Consider the following 26,532-nt stretch of genomic DNA (forward strand, 5'->3'; position numbering starts at 1 on the left):
CCCGTCATGATGATAATGGATTAAACCTCTGAAACTGTGAGTCACCCCAATTAAATGTTTTCTTTATAAGAGTTGCCATGGTCATGGTATCTCTTCACAGCAATAATAATTCTAATTAAGATACTATCTATATATTTATCTATCTGGAAAACTTACAGACTGTGGTCCAGCAAGTCTAATAATGGCTGTCTCCCAAGAGAAAGTCAAAGAACCTAGTGGTAGTTCATTCCACAAGGCTTGATGTCTCAGGTGGTCTTCAGTATATGCCAGGATCCCAAAGAAGTAGGCTCTGGTGTCAGCAAGGGGAGGACTTGCCCGTGAAAGCGAGCAGGTAAAGAGTGCCTGCTCCTTTACATAGGCTGTCAGCAGAAGGAATGGCCTAGATTGGCCTAATTAAAGGTAGATCTTCCCACCTCAAAAGATCTGGATTAAAAGTGGGTCTCCCTGAGGGAGGGCCTAGGCCCTACCCCAAATGACTTCACAGATTTTGATGATCCCTTCTAGAAGGCATCACCCTCCCTGTGGAGTGGTTGGGGAATGGGACATGGGATGGGGTGGCGTCAGGGGGCATGGGAGGGAGAGGGAACTGGGATCGATATGTAAAATAAGAAAAAAAGTAATAAAAAATAAATAAAAGTGGGTCTTCTTGGCTTCACCCTCCCTGGGGAGTAGTTGGGGGTGGGGTGGGATCAGTGGGGGTTATGGGAGGATGGGAGAGGGGACTGGGATTGATATGTAAAATAACATTGTTTCTAAATTAAATTTAAAAAAGTGGGTCTTTTCACTCCAAATGATTTAATTCAGAAAATAATCCCTTACAGGTGAGGCCAGCCATTTGGGTTTTAGTTAATTCCAGATGAAGTCAAGTTAACAACCGAGGAGAGAAATCACAAGCCCACCCCTTGTCAACTTGACACACAAATGTACCTCCTTATGTCATGCTTAATTTCCAAATGAAAACAATAATCAGGTTATAACTGTACCTAACGTGCTATAACTAACTCATGTATAACTGCAAATGCATTATATATTTAACCAGGTCAAAATTATGCCTAACATGATATAACTACAACCACAAACATAAAATTTAGAATAGGTGTTAATGTCCCTTGAGGGGAAAAAAATTCTTTTGGGATCTCAAAACTTAACCACTGCCATTCTCTTAATTGATGTTATATCGCATGATAAAGAAATTGAAGAAAGAAAACACAAATATCTACAAAAACACATTCTTAACAAAATACAACAGATACATTTATGCTAATTATAATCCTGTGTCTGCGACTGGTCATGTGACCTTAACCAATATTTCTAACTACCTTCCTTTACTACCCCTTCAGCGTTTTCTCCACCCTCAGCAATCACTTTAGCTGGCCTTGGCTCTTTTCCTGGAGGAGTGACCTTCATTCCTGAGGGTCTGTGCCCTTTGCCATCCTGCTTGTAGTTTCCCCTTAACTTTAATCACAGGACATGGTGGCACCAAGAGACACCCTAAAGGATAGGATCTGCACTCCACACAAAATCCTAAAGGATAGGATCTGCACTCCACACAAAATCCTAAAGGATAGGCTCTGCACTCCACACAAAATCCTAAAGGATAGGATCTGCAGTCCACACAAAATCCTAAAGGATAGGATCTGCAGTCCACACAAAATCCTAAAGGATATTACCTCTAAGTGTAGAGAAACAGTCTGATCTCCCCGTGTTAATCTGGATCATCCCTCCTAACCTTTATTCCTTCCTTTACCTGTTGGCTCAAGGGTATCTGAAATCCAGAGTTCCCAGGGGAATGTCTGAGTTTCCAGTTCAATAGAACATTTGTTGTCTCCTGGCAGGGAGCACCTCTTGCTCTGGAACCACAGTGTGTCGTCCAGGAGAACTTAAGTATCACAGGAACAAGAAGTAATTTTTTTTTTTTTTTTTTTTTGCAGTCACTAGGGGTAAGAGTGAGTGAACTATTCTCTTTTTCACTCCTTCATTCCTAGACCCGTGTGTGTGTGGGGCATACAATACATTGGACATTGATTCAAAGCCTTCTGGAAAACCCTGCCCTAGTCATTCATGCTGCTGCCATCTAATTGGTGCTGGAACTGTGTCTTCAAAAGGCCATTTTATCTACCTGGCCAGCTTCTTCAGAGAACATAGTAAGACCAGTGGATTCCATGATCGTGGGCCACTCTTGTACTATTCTGGCTGTGAAGTGAGGTCCTTGGTCAGAAGCAATACTGTGTGGAATACCACGATGGTGGATAAAGAATTCTGTAAGTCCACAGATGTTCATTTTGGCAGAAACTTGCCTGAAGGAAAGGCAAATCCACAACCAGAATAAGTATCTTCTTCAGTATGGAGAAAGTGGTGTCCTTTTTAACAGAGGAAGGCAACCTATGCAGTCACTGGCTCGTCACTGCAGGAAGTGGTGCCATACCCGGGCCTTACTGTTGGTCTCTGCTATCAGCAGATCTGGCACTCAAGAAGCAGCCGTAGCTAGGTAAGTCTTGGTGAGTGGAAGAGGTCCGTGTTGTCAGGCCCATGCATAGTCTCTATCTCTGCCACCATGGCCACTTTGTTCATGGTCCACTGGGCAATGACAGGAATGAGGCTGACTGTTTACAGAACAGGACATCCCATCTACTTGATTACTGGACTCTTCCTCAGCTGAAGTCACCTTTTGATGAATGTTTACATGGGACACAAGAATCTTCCTTTGCCTATCTGGAGAGCTCTCTCCACATACTTCTTCCCCAGATATCTTTCATGCTTCTAATCATGCCATCCAGCTAACAGCTCATGAGTTAGTGAACAATCACACATCTGGCCATTTTTCCTAGACCATGTGTCCTTGCCAGAGTTCTGCACAATGTGAAGGTTTCCCTCCTCTGGTGTCTTTCAGGGTTGTTCCAGAAAGGGGTTGTAATGCTGCAGCCCCCGCTGCTGGGTGGTGCCTGCATCACATTGCAGAACCGTCAGCAAACTAGACTCCAGTCTTCTCTTCCTCAGTCAACTTATCCAGGGCTCATCCCATGAAGCTATAGGTGCATGCTTGGCAGCAGATGGCATTGCAATGGGAGCAGAAACCATAGGCATTTGGGCAACTTCTTTATGTGGCTAGTTTGTGCCTTCATGATATCTTCAGGTCCAATCATGTATATATACTTTCCACTTGAAAATAGACTGCAGCTATGCACATCCTACTTTATGGTTCAGTGGGTCAAATAACACCCAGCTCATGATGGACAGCTCAGGTCACATGGTAACTTAGTAGCCCATTGTCAGATATTCAGTTTCCACTCAGGCCTCATAGTAGCAGGCCAAAAACTGTGTCTCAAAGGGAGCATAGTTGTCTGTAGATGATGCTCCAAATCCCAAAGGTCTCTTCTGTAGTCACCTGTAGAGGCCTGAAAAAGGCTCCAAACAGCACGTCTATCTGCCACTGATATCTCAGATACCACCAGGTCTACTGGACCATATGGTCCAAGTGATACACTGTAAGGTGTTACTTACTGGACCATTGTTACACTGTAAAGTGTTACTTACTGGACCATTGTTACCCTACGGCTGGTCAAGGAATTAGATCTCAGGCTCTGGATGGAGGGGCCACAGCAAGACTAAGGCTGTGACCATTTTTTTTTTTTAACTGAGAAGTTAGACTTTGTATACCCTTATCAGAAACAGAATATAGTGGCATTGCCAGGATCAATACAGTTGTAGTTGCCAGGATACAAAATTGGCAAGCTATTAATGTCTTAAGACCATTTTTTTTTTTTTAAATCAAGCCTCCATGGTTCCTTAACTTCTAAAGGAACATACAGAGAAACACAAAGTGGCCTCAACACTTTACTTCCTGAGGGAGTGCCTTAGTTTCTCAGGAACTGAAAGGCACACATGTCCCAGGAGCCATAGGTTTTAACCTGAAAAACATATAATGCATGCTTCTCAAGGTAGCTAGGCAAAGCCAACTCCATGGTTTCCTACAGTAGGTTAGCCTACACGGCATCCTGGACCCGTTGAAGAGCTTTGTCTTGTTCCAGGTCCCGCTTGAAGTTAGCAGCTTTCTCAGTCACCTGGTGCATGGGCCAGAGTGACACACCCAAGTGGGGAATGTGTTGTCTCCAGAGTCCAACGGTTCCATTAAACACTGAGCTTTTATTTCTTGGTGCTGGGAGGGGCCAGGGGCAGTAAGTTATCCTTCACCTTGGAAGGAATCTCTCTGCATGCCGCACCCCTGGACTCCTAAGAACTTCATTGAGATGGAGGCCCTTGAATTTTGGTCAGATTTATTTCCCATCCTCTGAAGCACATGTGTCACCAACAAGTACAAAGAGGATGCTACCTCCTGCTCACTTGGTCCAAACATCACAATGTTAATATGGTGTGTCAATGTGGTATTTTTATGGAAGAGAAAGTAAGTAAGACTCCTTTGAGATAAATTTTGACACAGAGCTGGCATTGATATATCCTTGAGGTAAAACTGTAAAAGTATACTGATAGTCTTGCCAACTGAAAGCAAATTGTTTCTGGTGGTCCTGATGGGTAGTTATTGAGAAAAAGGCATCTGCCAGATCAATAGCTGCATACTACATACAAGATGTGTTAATTTGCTAAATTAACACCACATCTGGTACAGCAGCTGTAATTGGAGTCACTACTTGAGACTGAGTTGTTGACAGTCATTCTCCATGACCCATCTGTTTTCTGCACTGACCAGATAGGAGAGTTAAACTGAGTTGTGAGAACCAGCACACTTGCATTTTTCAAGTCCTTGGTGGTGGCACTCATTTTTGCAATATCTCCAGGGATGCAATGCTGTATTTAGTTCCTTCTTTATTTTCCTTGGCAGGGGCAACTCTAAAGGCTTCCATACCACAATAGTGGTTCCGACTATAATAGCCCTCACCCCACAGGTCAGGGAACCAATGTGAGAATCATGCCAACTTCTAAGTTTATCTATCCCAATTATGCATTCTGAGACTGGGAAAATAACCACAGGGTGAGTTTGGGGGCCCAGTGGACCTCCTGTGAGTTGGCCTTCAGTCAAATCTCCATTAATCACCTGACCTCCATAAGTGCCAGACTTTAACTGGAGGCCACATGTTTCTTTGGGTCTCCTGGAATCAGTGTCACTTCAGAAACTGTCCAACAGACCCCAGAAAGTCTGATTGTTTCCTTCCCCCAGTCTACAGTTAACCTTGTAAAAGGCCATAGGTCCCTCTGGAGGACAGCTAACTGTAAAATCCTGTTATTCTTATCAAGGTACTTCCTTAGGGGAATCTGACCATCCCTTCATTCAAGGGGTTCTGGCTCTGCAAACTGGCTCAACTAGAAGTTGGTTCACGAGCTGAGATTCCCTTTTGCCTTGACTCAGTGTAGCCTTTTTTTATTTTATAATTTTTCTGCTTGTACTGGTCAAACAAAAATGCAGTAGGCTCCCCCCCCCATGCTTGGAAATACCATGGTTAGCCAGTACCAAGTACAAGTCATGCCACCATAAAAATCACTTTACCTGTGCTGCCTGTCAGGTTAGGCCAGCGGTTCTCCACCTGAGGGTCGTGATCCTTTGGGGGCTGAATGGACCTTTCACAGAATAGCCTAACACCATTGGAAAAGACACTTTTCTGATGGTCTTAGGACTGAGACACTGCTCCTCTATCTACCTCCCGGTGGGTCTGCCCACATGCTGTACCCGGAACTGTATGTATTAAAGGGTTGAAGCTTTAGGAAGGTTGAAAACTACTGGGCTAGGCCAGTATGAAAATCGCTTTGTCTACGCTGCCCATTAACAGTAACTGCAATGCCTTTGGCTACGTTGGGGCCAACTAAACCTATTGCAGTGAATTCATGCAACTGGGCAGCAGTGTCTCCAACTCTAGGTCTGGCATAAGGGAAGGGGCAGCATCAAAGCTCTCAAATGTGCTGGTACCATTTTTTACCATCATAGTATTAGTTAAGGGCACATCTTCTGGTTCTGCACTGTGGAGGATTAGGTTTTACACAGCACTTGCTCTATCACTGTAGTTTCCCTGAGCCTTCACATTCTTTCAACACTAAGCCAAAGGATGTCATGCACCTCCCACTGTTCTCAGTAGATATCTTTTAACAAATGCTCCAACCATCTAAACAGACGTTTGACACCCTTTTAAACTGTGAGAGCCTCCAGAGTACTCCTAGAATCTCTACTCATTGGACCCATATCAATAAACTCAGCCTGGTCTGGTTTTATGTTCCTTCCACCATTCTTCCTCACCAACCTCCTCACGCTCCTTCCCCAGAATTCTGCTTGAATGAATTAGCAAACTCACTAAACTCTTTTGTTGTATAGCACACCTCCTCACAGACAGTTGGGAGACCCTGCTTCTTAAGGTTGCAGCCCACCATGCCCACCCGGACAGTTCTACCAGCTTGCCACAAAATGGAGGACTCTCTCCCTGAAGCAGGGACATCTCACTTTCTTCCCAACCTTACTTGGGAGCCTTCCCTGAGCTTGGATGCCTAACTATCGTTAAGTGTGACCTTTGACACAGTTCCCTGCAAATGCTCTCGCCCATTGCTGCCCATATGCTAATTAGGTGTTATGTTCCCCATCTGTAGATGGGCCCATACTGCCAAATGCAAATAAAGCATACTATGAGCACCTAGTAGGTGATGTCATCATCCTATGTAGTCCCCTCCTTCTGGAATAAAGTTGAGCTGTCTCACTAAAGCTGACTCCCAGAAGGTTATGTCTATCGTACTCACATCCAGCCAAGTCCTGCATGCTGCACCTGTTTCCTCTTTTCTCAGACTGGTGGCCAATGGACCACAAGGAAAAGGGAGACCCCACAACGGGTAACCATTTCCACCTCCCCTCTAGGAGCCTGCTTAGCCTTAAGTCTGGTTATAGGTCTAGAGGTAACTACCGGTGGGCAATGAAGGATACCAGAATTGTCCTGCCTGACGTCTCCATCAGGGAAAGTCACTGCTGGTTTAGCAGACAATGAAGGATTAATTTCCTCGGTCAAAGGAGGAAAAGGCACTCTTTCAGGGGGATGGTCTGTGGGTACAACTTCTGCTTAGGGTGGAGAGACTACTTCCTCAGGTGAGATAAATCCCTGAGAATCTGAGGGTTCAATGGGCTCCTCCCACATCCCCATCCCAAGTTACATGGTCCCATTCTTTACCAACCGATGCCCTTATTGTCTTATTTTAACCACTGACACCCTCTGAGGCGGGGACTTCAATTTTTGCTGTATTCAGCCAGTCTTATAATGGGGTCGTTGGCTTGATTTTCTGCAACTTGAGCACTGTGGCTGCTGAAGAGATGATTCTCTTCCTGGGCACGCTCCTCAGTTAATCAAATACATTTTGTAAACTAATCGGACAATTCACGACTTAAGGAAAAAGGAAAGCAGCAGGCACAGCCAAGGTTGGACTGTTGTTTCTTGATTTTCCAGGCATTGTGGGCAGCGGGCATTCAAGTGGTGCACATATATACAGGCAGGCAAAAACACTTACACATGGAACATGAAAATTAAAAACAAAACAACAAAAATGGGTATATTTCCAGCTGACATTCCAATGTGGACAAGGGAACTCACATAAGGCTTCACCCTTAGATGGCTGCCAAGGAAGGGAGGACCAGCCTTCTCCAGGGATGAGCTCCCAAAAGGTGATCGAAGCCCAATCTAATAGCCCTAAGCACATCTACAAGTAACACTACATGGACTCAGAGGCTGCGTGTGCATAAGTGTGCATGCACGAGTACTTAAGAACAATAATTCTAGGCATGAATTTGAGAGGGTGGGATAGAAATGACATAAATTAAAAATTAGTGCATTCAGAGGCAACATCCGACAGGTGGCAGCATTGGGCTGGGAAAATGCCTTTGGTTGTGACTCAGCCAGTCCTCACTGCTGGTGTTGGAGTATCAGGGAGGGGGGACCCTGGGGACTGGCTGAGGAGCAATTTAAATGTGTCATTGTTAAGTTTTTGTATGTGGTGGTCCCTGAACGGGAAGGGGTGGGGGATGCCATTGACAGTTGTGAAACTGGTGGTGTGGGCTGTAACACAGTTCCACGTACACTGGATTGCCCACAGGACAAACAGTGAGAGGGTGCAAATTGTTCTTAGGCCACAGCCAGAGTAGCTGTCAGTGTGCAGGCCTGAATCAAGGGATACACAAGAATGGGCTGACTTGATTCCTCCCTGCAGCTAGAGTCCTCCCTTCCCCCTGGGTGTCCACCCTCCCAGATGAGGGACAGTGTGACCTGGCACTCTTGGGCTATTACTCCCTGTCTATGCCGCTAACAGAATCCTCAGCTCCTGAAATGGATGTTTCTGGAGCATGTTCTGTGACAGGGAAGGGAAGCTAACAGTTCCCAGTGAGTGGGGTCCTGTGGGCAATCCAGTGTAATGTGGCCTCCAGATCTGAATGTATGTGGAACTGTGTTTCACAGCAGTCTGAAACAGAGCAGATGAGCAGGCGTACAAGGAGTCCAGAATGAGTTTCTTCCAGCTACTATATTTGTGTGGTTCTGTTCACTGGTGTGCATTTGTCTCTAACCTTATGAGCCATCATGCAGGGTTTGCACAAGCACCCACTGACAAGGGACTAGGAGACAAAGAAAGCCCAGAACACTGCCAAATTGTTTCAAAGGCTGGAGAATAGTTCCTCCACAGTTTGGACACCACTCACTCAGTTTGTCTACTATCTTACCAGTTATAAGCAGAATACCACAAGGGTCATCTCCATTTACTAACTGTTGCAGGGTTCAATGCCCATACTGAAGAAAAAGAAAACAAGCAAACTGAACTTCCTGCTCCTAAAGCAACAACTGTCACAAAGAGCAGTCTAGGTGAGAGCCACTTTTACCTTTCAGAAACCTCATCTATGGCCCCGATTAAGTTATGGGAGTAGCTAAAAGAGCAGATGCAATGTTCAGGCCCTGGCACAATACTGGGATGAGAGATGGCTCTAATTGCCGATGGCTCTAATTGCCGATTGAAGGGTCAGCCCCACCACCTCTGGGCCCAATTCCTAACATGATTTAATATTAGGTTCCAAGATTTCACTATTTGGAGACAATCTAACTATAATAATTTTAAAGTAACTGAACTTCAGTAAGTCTCAGGTTTTAATTCCTAAGAGGTCAGACAACAGGTTATATAGGACTGACTGAAAAAATAACAAAGATGAGACTAGTTGTTGTGGCCTATTAATTTAAGATGTGTTATATTTGTTTATGCTGTGCAATTTTTCTTAATTATGCAAAGATGTGTTGCATTCTTTTATGCTGCATTTGCTTAACTCTTTGAAGCTGTGTTACTTTCCCTGTCTAAAACAGCTGATTAGCCTAATAGAGATTAACAGCCAATAGCAAGGCAGGAGAAAGGCTAGGCAGGGATGGCAGGTAGAGAGAATAAATAGGAGAAATCTGGCGGGGAGAGGAATCTAGGAGTGAGAAAAGAAAGGGCCAGTGGCCCAGCCAGACAGGGAATAAAAAGGAAAGAAAAGATACAGAAATAGAGAAAGGTAAAAGCCCAGAGGCAAAAGGTAGATGGGGTAATTTAAGAAAAGCTAGCAAGAAGCAATGCCAAGACCAGGCATTTATAAGTAATAGTAAGTCTCCATGTGATTTATTTGGGAGCTGGGTGGCAGGACCCCCAAAGAGCAAAGAGCCAGAAGAGTAAAACAAACGACTAGTGGCTGCAATGAACAGTGCTGAAGGAAGGACTCACTCGGCATGTGGATACTGAAGTTGTTTCAGATGCACACAATGAAAGATGTAAATAAACTGCACGATGCTAAGAGACTCAGAGGCAGGGCCTGAGAAGCACCAGCTAGTGTCCTGGAACCGACACACGTACGCTGTACTCTCCACAAGCTGGAGAACGAGGTGGTGAGAAGCAAGACATTTTATTCATATGGCACACATTTCTTCCTCCCAATTTCACAAAACAGATATTGAAGGACTGTATTACTTTTCCTCTGTGTTTCTATTAGATTTCAAGGAAATAAAAACATTTTCCTCACAAAACTAAAGAAGTAAAAATGAACACTAAATTCATAATTTTAATACACTGTCAGGTTTATCCAATTTTATAATTTTAATATAGTATCATAGAGTGAAATCAAATTTATCTTTGGGGTAGAAAACATTCAGCAAAATGGGCTACTATAAAAATATAGGCACTAATCAATTAAATGGCAGAACCAAATTAATACCATCACACTGGAGGGTATTTAATAGAAAAAAAATTTGCTTCCTAGTTAGTTTAAAATGAAGTGTATGATTTAATGAGACAAAATGGAAATAGTTTAAGTAATAAATGTTTAATCAAAGAATTTTTACATATTATTAACAGCATTCATTTGGCCAAACATCTACAGGTCTGTAGAACCCGACTGTATATAAAGTGGGAATGTATCAAACATCTACAGGTCTGTAGAACCCTACTGTATATAAAGTGGGAATGTATCAAGTATAGACTATGAAAGTGCAAATAACAAGTCAAGGTTAGATTAACTTTTTTTTACATTATAAAATTAACTTGTTTACAAAATAGGATTTGCCAAACTTTATTATTGAATTGGAAAGTCAATGACTGTGTTGTTTTTAAAATATGTACCAAGGAAATACAAACTGGAAAGTGATAGATTTTTCACACTCAGGACCCCAGCACATCATAAGAGGTACCCCACACGGCAAGGGAACAGGAGCCCAGCTCACATGGGTCTCCACAGGGACCCCTTCTTTCCAGCCACACCCCTCCTCTCCACGGGTGTCCCTCCTCTCTCCACAGGGCATACCTACTCTCCCTCACTGTGGCTGTGCAAAACTCCTCTAGGGAGGCAAGTGCTTTCTACTGGAAAAGTTACACCCTGGTCTAGAAACTTATGGTGTTCATATTTTTAATCCAGATTTTTAAAAAAAAAATCCTTTAATGGACTATTTCAGTTTAATATACAGTAATACACTGTAGACAAAGTTAGCATTTCCCTCACTAACTTCAAAGGGATTTCTATCAATGTTGTGATACCCAGAGAAATAAAAACCATCAGGGACTCTCGATATCCATGAACAACTACCAATTAAATACTCAAGTACAATGTCTTGGCCATATGAAATCAAAGTACATGAATATTTCAAAATGAAGGCTTGAGAAAGATGTAATGAAAACAATAATTACGGAGAGCAATGTTAAAAACAATCTTTTGCCTGGCCTAGGACTTCAGTGTAGAAATTTTGGTTTCTGGTAACAATGGCAAAGCACTACATGGAGTGCTCCTTGGATCTATTTTGCTTATGTTATGTTAGCTTTAATAATAGTAAGTAAAAGAGCCATTCCAACAGTTTACTCTATTTTTAATTACACACTGTACCATTGTATCTTAATTAGAACTAAGACCAGTATTTCTTCACAGTAGGACACTGGTAACTAGGAGGTTGAGTTTTCAATACTAAACAGTGATCACACAGCAGATGAGTATTGCACAAGAGAACAAACACAGCAGCATTTGCTATCTAGGCAAACGAACTGAACACTTAGTTGTCATAGTTACTGTAAAGGCAAGGCCATGGGTGGTTTCATGGAGGTCTTTGCAATTCATAGCATAGTTACTTCAGAAGAGACATTGAAATTTGAGTTACTGACTTACTTAACTGGCAACTATCCATTTATGTTAGGCAAAGGCACGGTAACATGTTGCGTAGGATGTTGTATTGAATTTTTTAATAACTGTGGGATTTACTATAACTCATGAAAACTCCAGTTTTTCTATGTTATAAAACACCATTAAAAGTAATTGCACCCGTTAGTAATTAGAATGCACTGTAAAATTGTGAAAACAAAGAACTATGATTGCACTTCCAATAAAGTGTCTCTTAAATACAGCACCGCTGTTGCTAATCAACTGTATTTTAATATTAAAATAAACTGTTTTAACAGCAGCATTAGCTTTAGTTTACTTAAGCTACAGGCTACATTTCTTTAAATGCAGTCTCCATGGCAACAAAAGCCCATTAAATTGTGGAACATCATTGCTACCGAGTGGCACCTTTTACTCCCGACCGCGCTGACACTGCCCTGGAGCACACTAGGAGGCTGCACACCTGAAGACCTCGGTGGTCAGCGCACGGGTCAGAGTTTGGCACAATTGGACTGTGAATAGACATGGGAGGCAATCTTTGATTCATGTGGGGGGGGGAAAAAAAAAAACCCAAACAATCACACTGTGGTAGACGGGCACTAGAAGCAGCATGGACACCACAGCTCACACTGCTGGGACAAGGGGAGGAGGCTCCAGAAGAGGACACAGACACGAGGACACACGCTATCAGACCTGTCCAGCCCAGCTTCGAAAATGAAAACTTTTCACTGTTTTAAAAAAAGAGGAAAGCCACCTAAGGATTAAAGAGTAAGCTTCTGATACAAACGGTCAACTTAAATACTGCCAACTCCAGGCTAAACAGAGCACTGCATTCTCTCAGAATGTGGGTATCAACCCACTTATTCCATCCCATTTTCTCCTGCTCTTCCTTTGTCACTAAAAAAGGGATAAAGACAAAAGAAATTCCCCGTGAGGGTAAAATCGACACTGAAGCTATCATCTGAGGGAACACCTTTGCATTCAATCCTAACATCAGTGGTTTAGAGCTGAGTTCAAATTAAGCAGATTTAAGTCTCTATGGAGGTACTCCACCTAACATACCCGCTGTGCTGCGATTCACCTGTAGAGCAAACTTTCCGTTCACACCAGATGTACTTGTTCCAGCCAGTCACTTGAGGGCTGAGGGGTTTGACTGGCAGCTTCTGACCCGTCCCCTCTGCTCACTGCCTCTTTACTACTGTCACCAGCTTGAGACAGCTCTTCCCTGGCCAGAAGACTCTCTTCCAGAGGGTTTTCTTCCATCTGGGTTCTTTCACCTTCATGGACACCAGCATCTTTGGACACTGGGTCTTCGGGTGGCACCTGTCCCATGCCCCTCACACCTTCTGACACAGCTCCAACACACAGAAGCTGAGGCTCTGCACTCATTTCCGTGGCTGCTGCTGGAGGAATCAGGGCGATACTCTGAGGGTTCATGTCATGAAACCAAGCCATAATGTTGCCAAGAAGATTGTCATTGGCACTGGGGTCCTGGCCAGCTGAGTCAAGGTCACTGGAAGAGGGACAGAAATCACTTCTTGTCTCACTGAGAGGTCGTGAACTCAAAGTGTCAGTTGAAAATGGGTCGCTGCCTGCTCCTAGTCTCACAAGGCTATCACCAAGTTCTGGCAACTCGGAGCTGCTCAGTGCAGCCCGAGGACCATCTGTGCTCCTGGGTACAGAGTCCAGCCGCGAAGGTAAGGAAGTACCTATGGCTCCTAGGGATGCTTCATTATTAAGGAAGTCTCTGGTTTCTTCATCCATGGACAGCCCAGACTCTTGTAGTGACAACTGTATGGCAAGAAGTATATTGGGGTCGTCTTCATCCAAGGAACTCAGAGCCTAAGGCAATGGAAAATAAAGCCATTATAAGATGTGACTAAAGGAAACATTACTTAACCCAATCTCACTTACCAGTTTCTATTACCAGATAATTAACACTGCTTCTAATTGTACAAGTTACTTTAACTTTATATATTTAAATCTTACCATTTTCTCCTTGTCTTTGCTAAAAGGGAAAATACACCTAACATAAACCTGAAATACAAGAACCTTTTTGTGACCTATCATTAAAACTACCATAGAAGGAAGAGGAAACCAGTAAAAGTAAACCCCAAATTCATTGAGCAGCCAAGGAGCAAAGCATGGCACCACACTGCCAGCAAGGCTACCTGCAGGGAGTCCTGGTTTGCAGAGCGACTGGCAGGGCTGTAGTCTCGAAGGGAAGAGCTGTGCAGCACACTCATAGACGCAGAGCTTACCACGGATGCACCAGGCCTGCGGCTGCTGCCGCCTTCTGGTATATCTGCTTGGAAGCAAAAGGTAGCACAGGCAGTTTAGTGATAAGGAGACCCGTTGCTTCCATACGCCTGTAAACTGGCAGGTCTTTCTCAGTGCTAGTGAAAGCTGGGGCTCACATTCACATGCACTTCGTTTCCTGCAATTTTCAGCAGGTGTGTTTGATTGAAAGCAGTAACAGACATCTAGAATGCTCATCTCTAATCTGTGAGCATTTTCTAGGCTCTAGCTTGCACTTTCTCTGACTTTCATTAAGGCAGGTTCTACTGTCTATTCCTTTTTCCTAAGTCAACAATTTTCAGTACTTTTGTCTTCAGATTTCATACAATTAAAAAGTTCTGGAATTACAATAACTTCAAGAACCAATCTATGGTCCAACTGATATTACAGACTATGTATGTTTCATGAAAGTTTAACGTTTAAAAAGTCAAATAATTAAAACAGTCCTGTTTTTAAGAATGCTTCTGGGAAGGGTAAGGCCCTGACCCCTTGGGACACTTGAATCTTTTACTCATTGCTCTCTAATCTGGTAGGATACTTCTCGACTCGTCTAAGAGGCCAATTAAAATGTTCCAGGCAGCCATAATGTTATCAAGGGCTTCCACTTTCTGAGCACTCAGAGTGCCTTACAAGTACTGCCTCGTTAATGTTCACTTTGAATAAGGTAACTGAAGAGAGCATCAGTGCCTTGATTAAAGTTACACAGCAGGGGTGGCTATGATAAACCTGAATGCTCCTACTTTAGATCTCAACTCTATGTTTTTTGTTTTATTCTGCAACAACAGGAGTGAACCCAAATTACAAACTCACCAACACTGACAAAGCCAGTTTTAAAAATAGACTCAAGAGACTAAGAGACTAAATGATGCCTGCCATGCCAGGAGCTCACCGAAAGTGCTTTCACTTGGCTCGTCAGGGTCTGTAGGGTTACTCAGCAGGCTGTGCACGTCTCCTCGACGGCGCTGCTGTCTGTGCCTCCTCCGATACTGAAATTCAGCATATTCCTGCATAAACCAAAGGTCATAAAATACAGGAGAGCATGCAAACTGTAAAAGTGCAAATAAAACAAAAAACCACAATCTCCTCCAGGAGGGAAAAAAAAAGTGTGATTTTATATACATATTATAAAATCACTCGCTTTAGAAAAGGAAACTTCAAGTTTAGACAAGCCAAGGGGGGAAAGAAAAAGGCAGAAAGCAAAATGCAAAATTTCAAACAGTCCCAGGTGCCTCTACTGGGAATACTTGCGAGCTCCAGAGCTAGATGTAACTGTTACTTCAGCGTCTTGTTATCTCAAATTACAACTGGTATCATAATCATCTTACTAACGGTGTTAGGCTCTCTGGGCCGGGGATGGTGTTTATGTGTGTGTGTGGGGGTTAGTTTTTAAGCGACTGTGATATATGCAAGAAAATGGGCGGAGAAAGGGGAGAGGGAACAGCAGCAGAAACAACAGCAGAGAACCTGGATGTCAGACATAGTGTTATGTTAACTCCAGATAGCTGAGCTGTCTCCATGACTACTACATATCACTCACAGGTCACAAGACTAGCTGAAAAGAAGTATGTTACACGATGGCTTTCAAATACATCACAGAGTTCCCTGTTCTGACTAGCCAATGCCCAGTTTTATTGCAACACAGAAGTATTTACTACTTAGCATTAGGAAGAAGATAAGACTAAAAACACACGTCCAAACGTTTGTTTTACATTTATGCTAATAGTTTATAGTAGGTTTGTTTTTCCAAAGCCTAAGAGTATCTGCTACAGATTTTAGAACAGGGGAAATGAGAGTCAAAGAGAGGCCAGGATGTATGGCAGCAGACTTTGGAGAACCACTGTTGATTTTCCCAAGGATAAACATGAAGATACTCAGGGTTATGATTATCCCAGTTTAGAGGATTCAATGTGCTTGTGGTAAAAGTAGTATGAGTAGGAGAAACCAGGTTAGGTAAAGTCTATCTTTATCAATCTAATCCTTCCTTCCTTCTTTCCCCCCTTTCTTCCTACTTATCCCATCCATCCATCCATCCATCCATCCATCCATCCATCCATCCATCCATCCATCCACCCACCCACCCATCCACCCATCCACACAACCTATCTGTGTGGCTGGAAACTGAATGCAGGACATGCTAAGCCAACACTCTCATCACTGAACTACAGCTCATTCTTAACTTTTTTTTAAAGCTTATACATATGTGTTTAGGTAGCAGTCAACAAGTGAAGCAACCTGACTGCTCACATAGATCCTTTAATATTTCTTAATAAGCTGCGGCATCGTTTCCTCTGCCTGAAGACCTATGCTCTCAGATTGGACGACTTCCTGCTGTGTCATCATGGCTTACAGGATTAGTGCAGACACTGAATTTCTTAGACAACAATGACGGCGAAGTTTTACCTCAACTAAAGGCTCCTACTTAAGGAGAGCATGTTTAACTTCACGAAGACCCAATGCAGTGCAAAGCTATTCTGAGTAACATAAACTTCTACTAATCATAAAAATACACACTTTTGCAGTTTGAGAAAGGAAAAACAAAATAATTGCAAAACAAACTTGTTCTATTTCTAATTATTCTCACAGAAAATCCTAAATGATATTCTTCTGACAGGATGCAACAAGTTCAAAATATTTTTACAAAAAATAATCTGAAACTGCCGAGGAAATCTTAGGTTTTTAAGTGAGCACATGATAAGACAGGATGCTCCCAATGGTGAGAGTACCAGGGACAGAAGACAAAACACCCAAACCAAATCAAGCTAAACCCATCGGATTCACAGGGAAAAGCCTGGGAGGTGGTTTCTGTTTTAAGGTTATACTCTTTGTATCAGGCCCATTGCTTTTCAAGCAACATAAACACATGTTTATGCCAGCCACAGATTCAGCCAATCAATTTAAAGAAACCATGACAAAACTGACTTCAGTGAAAAAATGTAAACTCTATTTGAAATCTTGGGAGATTGGTAACATGTCATTTCCTATACTCTATACTAAGCCAAAGAACTCATAAAGATATTTAATACTGGCAGGTACTCGAGCTAATTAAGCATATAAAATTTCTAAGTTTCAATTGTGTTAATTCTTCAGATAAGTATTTTAACATGTTTGACACTTTAAAAAGCCCTAGTCTGTCCTGTGCTTGCCATGTAGACCAGGCTGGCCTCAAACTTAAGGAGATTTCCCCAGCCTTTGCTTTCCTAGTGCATGTTACTACGCTAGACATAAGAAAAAAATTCATATAAGCTACCAACTCTAAAGATTTCAGGACTCCTAAAGTCACTGTCAGGGTCAGAAACTGCAAGATGACATATGAACGACTGAACTGTTAAAGGGTTTATTTTTGCTAACTTGTGTTAAAGATTTAATGAATAAAGTTTATTTTTAAAGTGGAAAGTGGTCTATATCCCCCAAACTGTATTGAGGGAACACCAAAATAGTAATCCCAGGATTAAAGAATGATTTGCTTTTATAAAGAATTAGTTTATGAGAAATATGCTGTTATTTATTACATATTAATTTTTTTTTTTACAATTTAAGTGTATTTAAAATTGTCTTATGTGCTCAAAGCACAAACTCGTGTCACTATTTTCTTGCATATATCTAAACAGCTTCCAGGAGATTGCAAGTGTCCTCAGCAGCCGAGACCAGAGCATCTGGTTTACACAGCCACAGAAATTTCTAGAGACTAACTACTTTCATGGTCTTTCAGATTTAAAGAACAAAGGCGCAACAACGATCAGTAAAAGTTTCACCACCTGCCCCCCTTTTTATAAGAATTAAATTCAAGAATTATCAAATGATGTATTATTTTATAAAGAACAAAGGAAACAAATTGAAAGAATTGTTAAAACCATTTTAAAACCAGATACAACAGTGACAATTTAAATATGAGAAAACAGCTACCTGACCAAGATTTTTACTAGGTCTTATTTTTATTTAGAGTATCAACTGTTCTAAAGTTTCCAAGTTTTAAATGGCTCATCAAGTAAAGTGTGGTGGTGCACGCCTTTAATCCCAGCACTTGGGAGGCAGAGGCAGGTGGATCTGAGTTTAAGACTAGCCTGGTCTATAGAGCAAGTTCTAGGACAGCCAGGATTACACACAGGGAAACCCGTCTCTAAATCACCTCCCCAATCCCAAAATGGAGAAAGGGTTTTCATTAAGAAACCAAGCAGAGTGTGGGGTCGCAAAGGCAGCAGAAACCAGAACATCTCTCAGCAGCATAGGCATCGTTTCTGGGAGGCTTCAGTACCGGCAATTTATCTCAGGATGCAGCAGTAACTTCAGAAATTCATTTAGATTTTTCATACATTACAACCTCACAATTTTTTTTTTTTTTTTTTTTTTTTTTTGAGACAGGGTTTCTCTGCATAGCCATAGCTGTCCTGGAACTTGCTCTGTAGACTGGTGTTGCCTCAAACTCACAGCCACCCATTAGAAACTACACATTTCTAGTGAAGAATTTACATCTCTATTAACAAATTACAAGATGTTCCAAATATTTATGCTGTAAATTTGACTAAATTCTATTCAGTAATTAACAGAAGTGAAAGGGGAATGTACTCCAATGTAAGAATGAGCTGAATGCAGGCTCTGCCAAGGCATTTCTGGTACAAAACAAAGAGAAAGCAATACTGATCTCAGAGGATTTAGAACAGATGAGGGCGCAAAGGCAAGCAGGGTTGCATGAAGAAAAACCAGGAAGATCACCCCAAACCCCAGAAAAAGTTACCTCAGGTGATGCAAATCCTAAATATTCCCAATCCCATGTTCCACCGGCAAAGCTACAAAGAAATTAGACATACTGCTTGATTCATTATCAGTTGATTCATTATCATTCATACTGTTGATTCATTATGCAAGTATACAACCAGACCCGTACCCTTTGAATATCACCTTTAAACTGCTTATCTGCTTATAACTTGCCAAAACAATGCAGATCCAACTATTAAAATATATTTACTTGCCTTATTTTCTAAAATCCTAAATTGCTTTACACTTATGTAAAATGATGGAGAAAATAAAAATGACCATGTTACATAAAAGTATTCTGATGGCTTCATTTTCACTTCATATGTATAAAGGTATTTACCCGCCACCCTACTTCGGAGACTTCTCGGAGCAACTCTGAACAAAGGAGACCTGCCTATCCACGCAGGACCATCCGTAATTTCCACCTGCTTGGTCTCTGACCCCACCTCCAGTCCTCTGCTGGAGCCCTGGGCCCCTCCCAGAGACCCGCCTATCTCTGCAGGTCCACTCTGAGTTCCTGCGGGCAAGATCCTTGACTCCCAAATCCGGGCCTCTGCTAAAGAAAGAGGCCTCAGCTGGAAAGTTCCAGTTTCCAGTGAGATCCGACTATTCTGCAAAACCTTCCCAAGTTTCAGCTCAGCCCTTGTCCTCTTCCACCAGCTATTCGCCAGAGTTCAAGGACAAGTTACTGGGGAAAAGGATTTCTATTTTTGTTTCCACAGAAAATGAAAAGATGTGGATTCCTTCCAGACTAATGTGGTTTGATCAAGCCAGACCACCTGAAACAGAGTACATTCAAAACAGCTGGACAAAGCAGCCTGACAGACTACAGCCAGGATTTCTGAATCTTCTTTGAATCCCCCATGACAGCACCCCTTACCAGCAGGAAGTAGTTTGGAAAGAACAACGCCCAAATTCCCAAATATTGTCTATAAATGTTGGTTTTCATTTAAATGGACTTGGTTATATATAAAAAAAGGTATTTACCCATAAATATTTATGTAAAATGAGAACTAATGACTTTCTAGTGCTATAATTATAAGAAAAGTGCTTCAATTTATTGTGGCAGAAGCAGTAGAAGTATGATGTGAAATAAAATAACCAAACCAACTTCTCTTTACAGGATGAATTCAGACCACTTAGGTAGTCTTACACATAGTAGACTTTTACTTTTCTTCTTATTATAATTTCATAATATAAATTCTATACCTTAGGATGTTTATGACTATCATTCCCAATTTACCACATATATTAAATTTGAAGTGATATGTCAGAATACTTTGGATATGAGTTCTGATATGTGAAATTAACTTAGGCTAATTTAGTCTGGAGAGCTAACAGTGACAAACAAGCAAAATCATTCTAGAAAAAAAAATTGTAGTAAAAAGACACTGTCATCAAAAAGAATTTAACATATCCTTATCTGCTATCCATATTGTAGGTTAAATAAGTCCCCAAAATATAAATGCCATCTGGATTTTTAAAAAGTCCTAGCTTTGGGCTCAAGCCAACGAGGTTTGTATAGTGCACAAATTTTACCTGCGCCTGGGAGCATCTGGTGAGTCTGCAGGAGCAACTCCCCGAGCTACAGAAGCCAGGAATTCCTGCCTTTTCTGCTGCACAAGGCATGCTGCTCTGATGATTTTGTGGCGGGGGGTACGGAGATAAGGCCTATTGACTTTTTGGGCAAGGTCTTCAGTGACCATCTCTAGGTCTGTCTAGAGAAAGAAGGAAAAACAAGAGGTACAAGCTGAATGGGTTAGTAAACAGATACAAAACATATCTGGTTTCTCAGCCAAGTCATAGTCTTTTGAAATCAGAAATTAAATTTTGAAATAATTTCCCACCTAACATGCTTTTTACTTTGTATGTTTTTCAGGTTATGAAAGGATGATATTATACGTCATCATAAATGCAATTAGGTAGCATCCATTTGACAAGCACTTATAACAAGGTCGTAGGTACAAATCACCACGTGGTGGAGGAGGTCCCCACAAGTGTGTTATTGTACAGCACACTTGGCATTGTGTACGCTAGTGCACAGCTGCCGCAATGCACGAACGCTGAAGGGGTCTGAGACAAGGCAATACTACGGTGGTCTTGGGAGAAATGTAGACTAAATCATGGAAGGACAGTTTAAAACTTATAGAATGAAAATCATCAGAAAACTGTGGTGGCTTCCAACTAGGAGGATGATGCAAAGAGTTTGGTGAGATGTAGTGACCAGCTTAGGAGTTTTTGTTTTAAATAAATACCTTTGTGAGTTGTACTTCTGAAATAAAATGGCAAAGATTAACTTTCTATTCAAGTATGCAATGTATTTTTTTTCATCTCTAAAGATGAAATTAAAAAATTATGTAAAAAATAAGCCACATTCTACCCTGGCCAATCTGAAATAAACGCATGCTGTAGAACTGTTACCCAGCTCAGAACTCATTCAAACTCACACTGACAAATTTAAACACAAAGAAAACTTAGTTCATTATGGTAATTTTTCCTTTATTTAAAGCCATTTAAAAATAAAAATCAGACTGTTTTACTACTCACACATAAAGTTAACATATTTTAAACTGCCATCTTACTTGCATTAGTTCAAAAATTTCTTTCTTTGTGCTTTTAGGTTCTAAGAAGAAGCCATATGGATAAGAACACTTGAGGATGCGTCGAGTTTTTAGGAGAACATGCACTGCATCTTCAATGAAAGTGGTATCTGGACAGCCTCCTTCAGCTGCAAAGTAATTGAACACAACAAATGTTTCTACAAATACATACTTGGATTAAACTAAGAATCTAGCTAACACTGATGCATGAAGGCACAGGCCTCTGCAGCCCAGGAGCCAGGAATATGCATATTTTCCTGGAGTCTGCTCTTCTAATATGACCAGGAGACAGTACAGCTCCAGGTCCACCCAAAGGTGGTACTTTATACAAATGGCCAAATTATCCCTGACAGGAATTTTGCTGCTGAAGAACTTGTACAAACACCTTTGTTAAGTTGCTTGCTTAAAAAAATACTAATTCTAATTATTCCTCTGCAAAAGAAGTATCATAATGAAAAAGATAAATGAGGAACTGGCTAACTAAAGCTAACCACCCCTCCCCACCCAGGGTGTAAAAAGGAAGAGTAAGGAGAGAAGAAAAGAAATTGTCTTCATAAAGTAACACCGAGATATCATCATAACATTCTATTTTTAAACTATAAATAAAAAGAAATTTAAGCTGTAGAACCCAAATTCAAGTACTGCTGGAAATCAAATTCAGCATATGTTTAGGAAGATACTACATATGGATGTACAAACTGACATGGTGCACTCTAATGTATCTGCACACATGTTGTGGGATATCTGTTTAACTAGGCAAAGATGTGTTACATTTGTTTGTGCTGAATTTGTTTAATGATGTAAAGATGTGTTGCTTTGCTTGCTAAGGTCTAATAAAAAGCTGAATGGCCAATAGCTAGGCAGGAGAGGGATAGGCGAGGCTGGTGGGCTGAGGGAATAAGGAGGAGTAATCTAGGCTCAAGAGAAAAAAGGAGGAGAGAAGAAGAGAACGAGGGAGAAAAAGAGGGAGACACCTGGGGTCAGTCAGGCAGCCTCCAGCCAGCCAGACACAGAGGAAGACACACAGAAAGGAAGGAAGGAAGAAAGGAAGAAAGGAAAGAAGGGAGGGAGGGAGGAAGGGAGGGAAGGAAGGAAGAAAGGAAGGAAGGAAGGGAAGGAAGGAAGGAAGCTCCAAGGCAAAAACATAGATGAAGAAAAAACAGGTTAGTTTAAGTTATAAGAGCCAGTGGGACAAGCACAAGGTACAGCCAAGCCTTCATAATTGGTAAGTCTCAGTGTCATGATTTGGGAGAGGGTTGGTGGCCTAAGAAAGCCTGTTACAATACACTGTGTCTCTAGGTAGTATTTGTATGTACTAGGATATAAAAAGCAAAGGGAACCAAACACCCTTTGCCTGTCATTATAATACACATAAGAAGTCTAAGAAGCAGACTGTTTCACTTTTCATTTGTTACAGATTTCAGTTTTCAGCTTTACTATGATGTCCAGAATCTCTAATATGAATAAATGTAATAATTTTTACTTACTGAATGTTTATTATATGTCAGTCACAGTTCTAAACACGGGAAAATACACATCTCTGAGACTTTCTTCCAGCCGCATATGGACATTTCTAGAGTTTGTATTAGTACAGAAGAGTCATATAACCTCTAAAGCTTACAGACGAATAAACAGGGATACCAGGCCAGTAGTGTCACCTGCCTGCACCCTAATTCATTTAACTATTTTAATGTCTTATTAGAAAACCATTTTCACAGAAAAGAATATGGATGCACATTACTTTATGCACCGAGACAAATGTAAGAGATCACAGTTTTATGTCTGAAATGTACTTTTAATATATAAACTATGAGTTCTTCAAAAACAAGAATACTAGAACTTAAGCTCTGTGTAGTCGGTATGGATACAGTGTTCTAATGATGACCAACACTCCATTTGTATTTAGGAATTATTTTCCCTCTAACTTTCAGTTTGGAACTCACAAGTTAGGCCCTCTCAAGGCTTTGCTCCTTGAGCTCAATTCTCCCCAAACTCTATGTGATGCCTGAAGCAGCTCTGGGTACTTGGTTATGTGATGACTGGGCAGCATGTATACCCTGCTCCTCTTGGAAGCCCTTAAGGACCCATTCAGTTTTGCTAACGCTAGAGCACCAGTCTTGGCACAGAGAAGCAAAACTATGGTATGGCTTTGTCTGGTAACAGCAAAGGCTGCATTAAGAGGAGCCTGGTAGACACTAATCATATCTCGTTAGCATGCACTTAGGGCTTAAGAGAATTTAGGACAGTGCTGGAAGCAGCTCATGGATCTACTGTCCTCTTTTAGGGGGCCTGCCCATCTACCATTACCACTGAATTGACTTAGAAAGCAAACACACACAAATACAGTACTTACTTTCTTTGAGAGCTCTACTCAATTGCTCCATCTTTTCTTTGGCTGTTTTAAGAAGGCGTTGTTCTAACTAAAGGAACAGAAATAAATAATTTAAATAATCTTATTTATTTGTTTGCTTTTATGGCAGGGTCTCACTGTGTAGCACTTGCTGTTCTGAAACTTGCTCTGCTCTGTAGACCAGGCTGGCCTTGCACTCACAAAGATCTACCTGCCTCTGCCTCCCAAGTGCTGGGATTAAAGATGTGAGTGTTTTAGCTCATTTGTAATGATTTGGTACGTACCTGATAACTATGCTCATGGTTTTTATATCTTGTGTAATAATGCATAAATCTGTCAAGTTCCTGAAACCGTTTATGTTTCTTCTCAGCCTAGGGAAAAAAAAAGTACATAAATGACTTTTATTAAAACCTTTATTAAAATTGGTTTTAGAGGGATTAATGTCTTATTAGTAATGGGAAGCAACGCATGGAGATGTGTTTGCTATTTTGTTGCTAGAATATAAGGGCCCATACATTTTAAAGGTGCTTGTTTGTATTCTCGGTGATAAAACAATGAGCACCTAATTCCACATCTTCAGTTTGATTGTATGGTCCACTGCTGTACATAGACTTGTATCCCTTCAAAGTTCACACTGCACTCAAAATGCACCTGCATGCGGAGACAGGACTAGGAGGAGTGATGGGTTAAGGGAGGCCGTTATTATAGCTCTATCTTAATGCAAATGCTGCCTAGATAACAGGAGGAGGGCTCTCTTGTTCTGTTTCCCAGTCATCATGGTACAGACCAGAAAGTGGAGGCCCACAGATGAGCACCCTCAGCAAGAAGCAGTCAGGTGGGACTTTGTTATTGGACTTCATAGTCACTACAATGGAGAATGACAAATTTCTGTTGTTTAAGTTGTCTAGACTAGGAGACTGGAGAGATGGCTCTGAGATTAAGAGCACTGGCTACTCTTCCAAAGGACCCAGGTTCCTAGTACCCACATGGTGGCTTACAAACATCTGTAACTCCAGCTCAAGGTGATCCAAGATCCTCACTGTGGACACAATGTATGTACACGGTGCACAGACATACATGCAGGCAAAACCCCCATGTACATAAAATGAACAATGGGGGAAAAAACAATGTAGGCTATAGAAGACAAGTATAACAAGCCAACTGTGGGAGCTGGACAGATGGCTCAGTGATTAAGAGTACTGTGTCCTTTTCCAGAGGATCCAGGTTCAATTCCCAGCACCTAAATGGCAGTTTCTAAGTGTCTTAGAACTAGTCCTAGGTGATCTGAGCACCAGGCAGGTGTGGACACTGTACAGACATATATCCAAGCAAAACACTCACACACATAAAACAAATTAATTTAAAAGAAAAAGAACCAGTCCCCCTTTGGGCCTGCCTGGAAAAAAGACAAAAAAGATATGTATGCTATAATATAATACAGTATTGCTGGTATTATGTTAAAACTGGCAGTCTGGAATTGGATTGTTTACATCTTCATCAAAATCAAAAGGATAATTTTAAAGGAAAAAGTTCCCAGTTGACAGCTTTTTTTGTTCAAAGGGCACTCTAAAGTGTATTCAATGGAATGGCACATCTCGATGAAGAAAGGAAAACAGACGTGCTAATCCCTCCAACAGCAGTTTAGACAGACAGGCTGTGCTCAGTGGACATTACCTCCACAGTCATTTCCTTGGACTGTTCCTCTACATGCTGAATGACTTCATAGCGAGTACATCTGTAATAACCACCAGTGGAAGAACTATGTTTCTTCCATTCTTCTAGGCAGATCCAGCAAAAGTCATACTTGCACTGTAAAAGAAAACATACATGCAGGTATCTCCATACATTAATTAAAAATGCACTCACTAAGTAGACCATAATTAGGTGATAATAACAAAAGTATAACATGAAAATTCATCTTTGTATGCTTATGGGTTTTGTGTCAAAAAGATCTTCTGGTTCCAAGTCCTGAATCTTCTGATACTTTTATCAGGGCTTTTAGTAGTGGTTTGCTTACTGTTTATACATTTAAATTTTGGGTATATCTTCTCCAGTACACACTAAACTTTAGAGCTGTCTAGTTACCACAGTACCATGTTCTAAATACTTCCTGTTTTTCCACAGGTTATACTTTGCCATTACCACACATTAAATTCCTATGTATGCATTTATTTCCTACGCTTGCTTTTATTGTTTTATACTCCATGTATTTACATGCCAGTACCATAGTGTTTCAACTATTGAGGCTTCACAGAATATTATCTTACAAAGCTACTTCTTCCCTACTGTTGTTTTTTAAAGTTTTCCCAATTAAGCTTGCTCAGATTTGCCATATGAACATCTGTATTCAGTTTATACAGATGCAGAAGAACAAGCTGCAGACATTTTTGTTTGCTGTTGGATTGGGTAGAGATGGGAAGAGGAGGAATAAGGTAAGCGGGAAGGGATGGAGGGAGATTGTATAGGGGGAGACTAATGGAATTGGGGGACACTTGATGGGGGCGGGTATGGAAATCTAGTGCAGTGGAAACTCCCTGGAATCCACGACGGTGACTCTAGCAATGACTCCTAGTAACTAGACAAGGCTTCCAATACTGGGACTGGGACAGTCTACAATCTGTCCTGGGGTAATGGTGGCTCAGAGCTTGTGGGAGTACAACCAATGACTGGTTTACCCTGAAGCCCATGTTATGGGAGGGAACCCATGCCTGACACTGTCTGGGTGGTGAAGAACTGGAGGCTGGATGGCCCAAGGTAGAATCAAATGGGACTGGCAAATGAAAAAAATTAAATGATTCCTAGTGATATTCTGCTTTACTTATAGATTGGTGCCTAGTCAAATCATCATCAGAGAGGCTTCCTCAGGCAGCTGATGAGAGCAGATGCACAGATCTACAGTCAAACATTAT

The 26,532-nt window shown here is 41.5% G+C and overlaps 1 protein-coding gene across 3 annotated transcripts in view; it reads right to left on the minus strand.

Moving 5' to 3' along the window:
- Nucleotides 1-10,290: 10,290 nt before the first annotated feature.
- The window catches only part of Ankib1 (ankyrin repeat and IBR domain containing 1), a 101,198-nt gene continuing 84,956 nt past the window's right edge, over nucleotides 10,291-26,532 (minus strand). For 2 of the 3 annotated variants that reach the window (XM_051177198.1, XM_051177200.1), the window contains exons 12-20: nucleotides 25,298-25,432; nucleotides 23,908-23,994; nucleotides 23,627-23,693; nucleotides 21,256-21,401; nucleotides 20,213-20,391; nucleotides 18,654-18,705; nucleotides 14,811-14,925; nucleotides 13,795-13,928; nucleotides 10,291-13,465 (exon numbers count right to left, since the gene is read on the minus strand). In XM_051177198.1, the coding sequence (XP_051033155.1) occupies nucleotides 12,725-13,465; nucleotides 13,795-13,928; nucleotides 14,811-14,925; nucleotides 18,654-18,705; nucleotides 20,213-20,391; nucleotides 21,256-21,401; nucleotides 23,627-23,693; nucleotides 23,908-23,994; nucleotides 25,298-25,432 (1,656 nt within the window). In that variant the 3' untranslated portion in view covers nucleotides 10,291-12,724. The remainder of the gene's footprint in view (nucleotides 13,466-13,794; nucleotides 13,929-14,810; nucleotides 14,926-18,653; nucleotides 18,706-20,212; nucleotides 20,392-21,255; nucleotides 21,402-23,626; nucleotides 23,694-23,907; nucleotides 23,995-25,297; nucleotides 25,433-26,532) is intronic. The other variant, XM_051177201.1, reaches the window with a different exon arrangement.

This window comes from Phodopus roborovskii, unplaced genomic scaffold (genome assembly GCF_943737965.1).
Source record: "Phodopus roborovskii unplaced genomic scaffold, PHOROB, whole genome shotgun sequence".
NCBI lineage: Eukaryota > Metazoa > Chordata > Mammalia > Rodentia > Cricetidae > Phodopus > Phodopus roborovskii.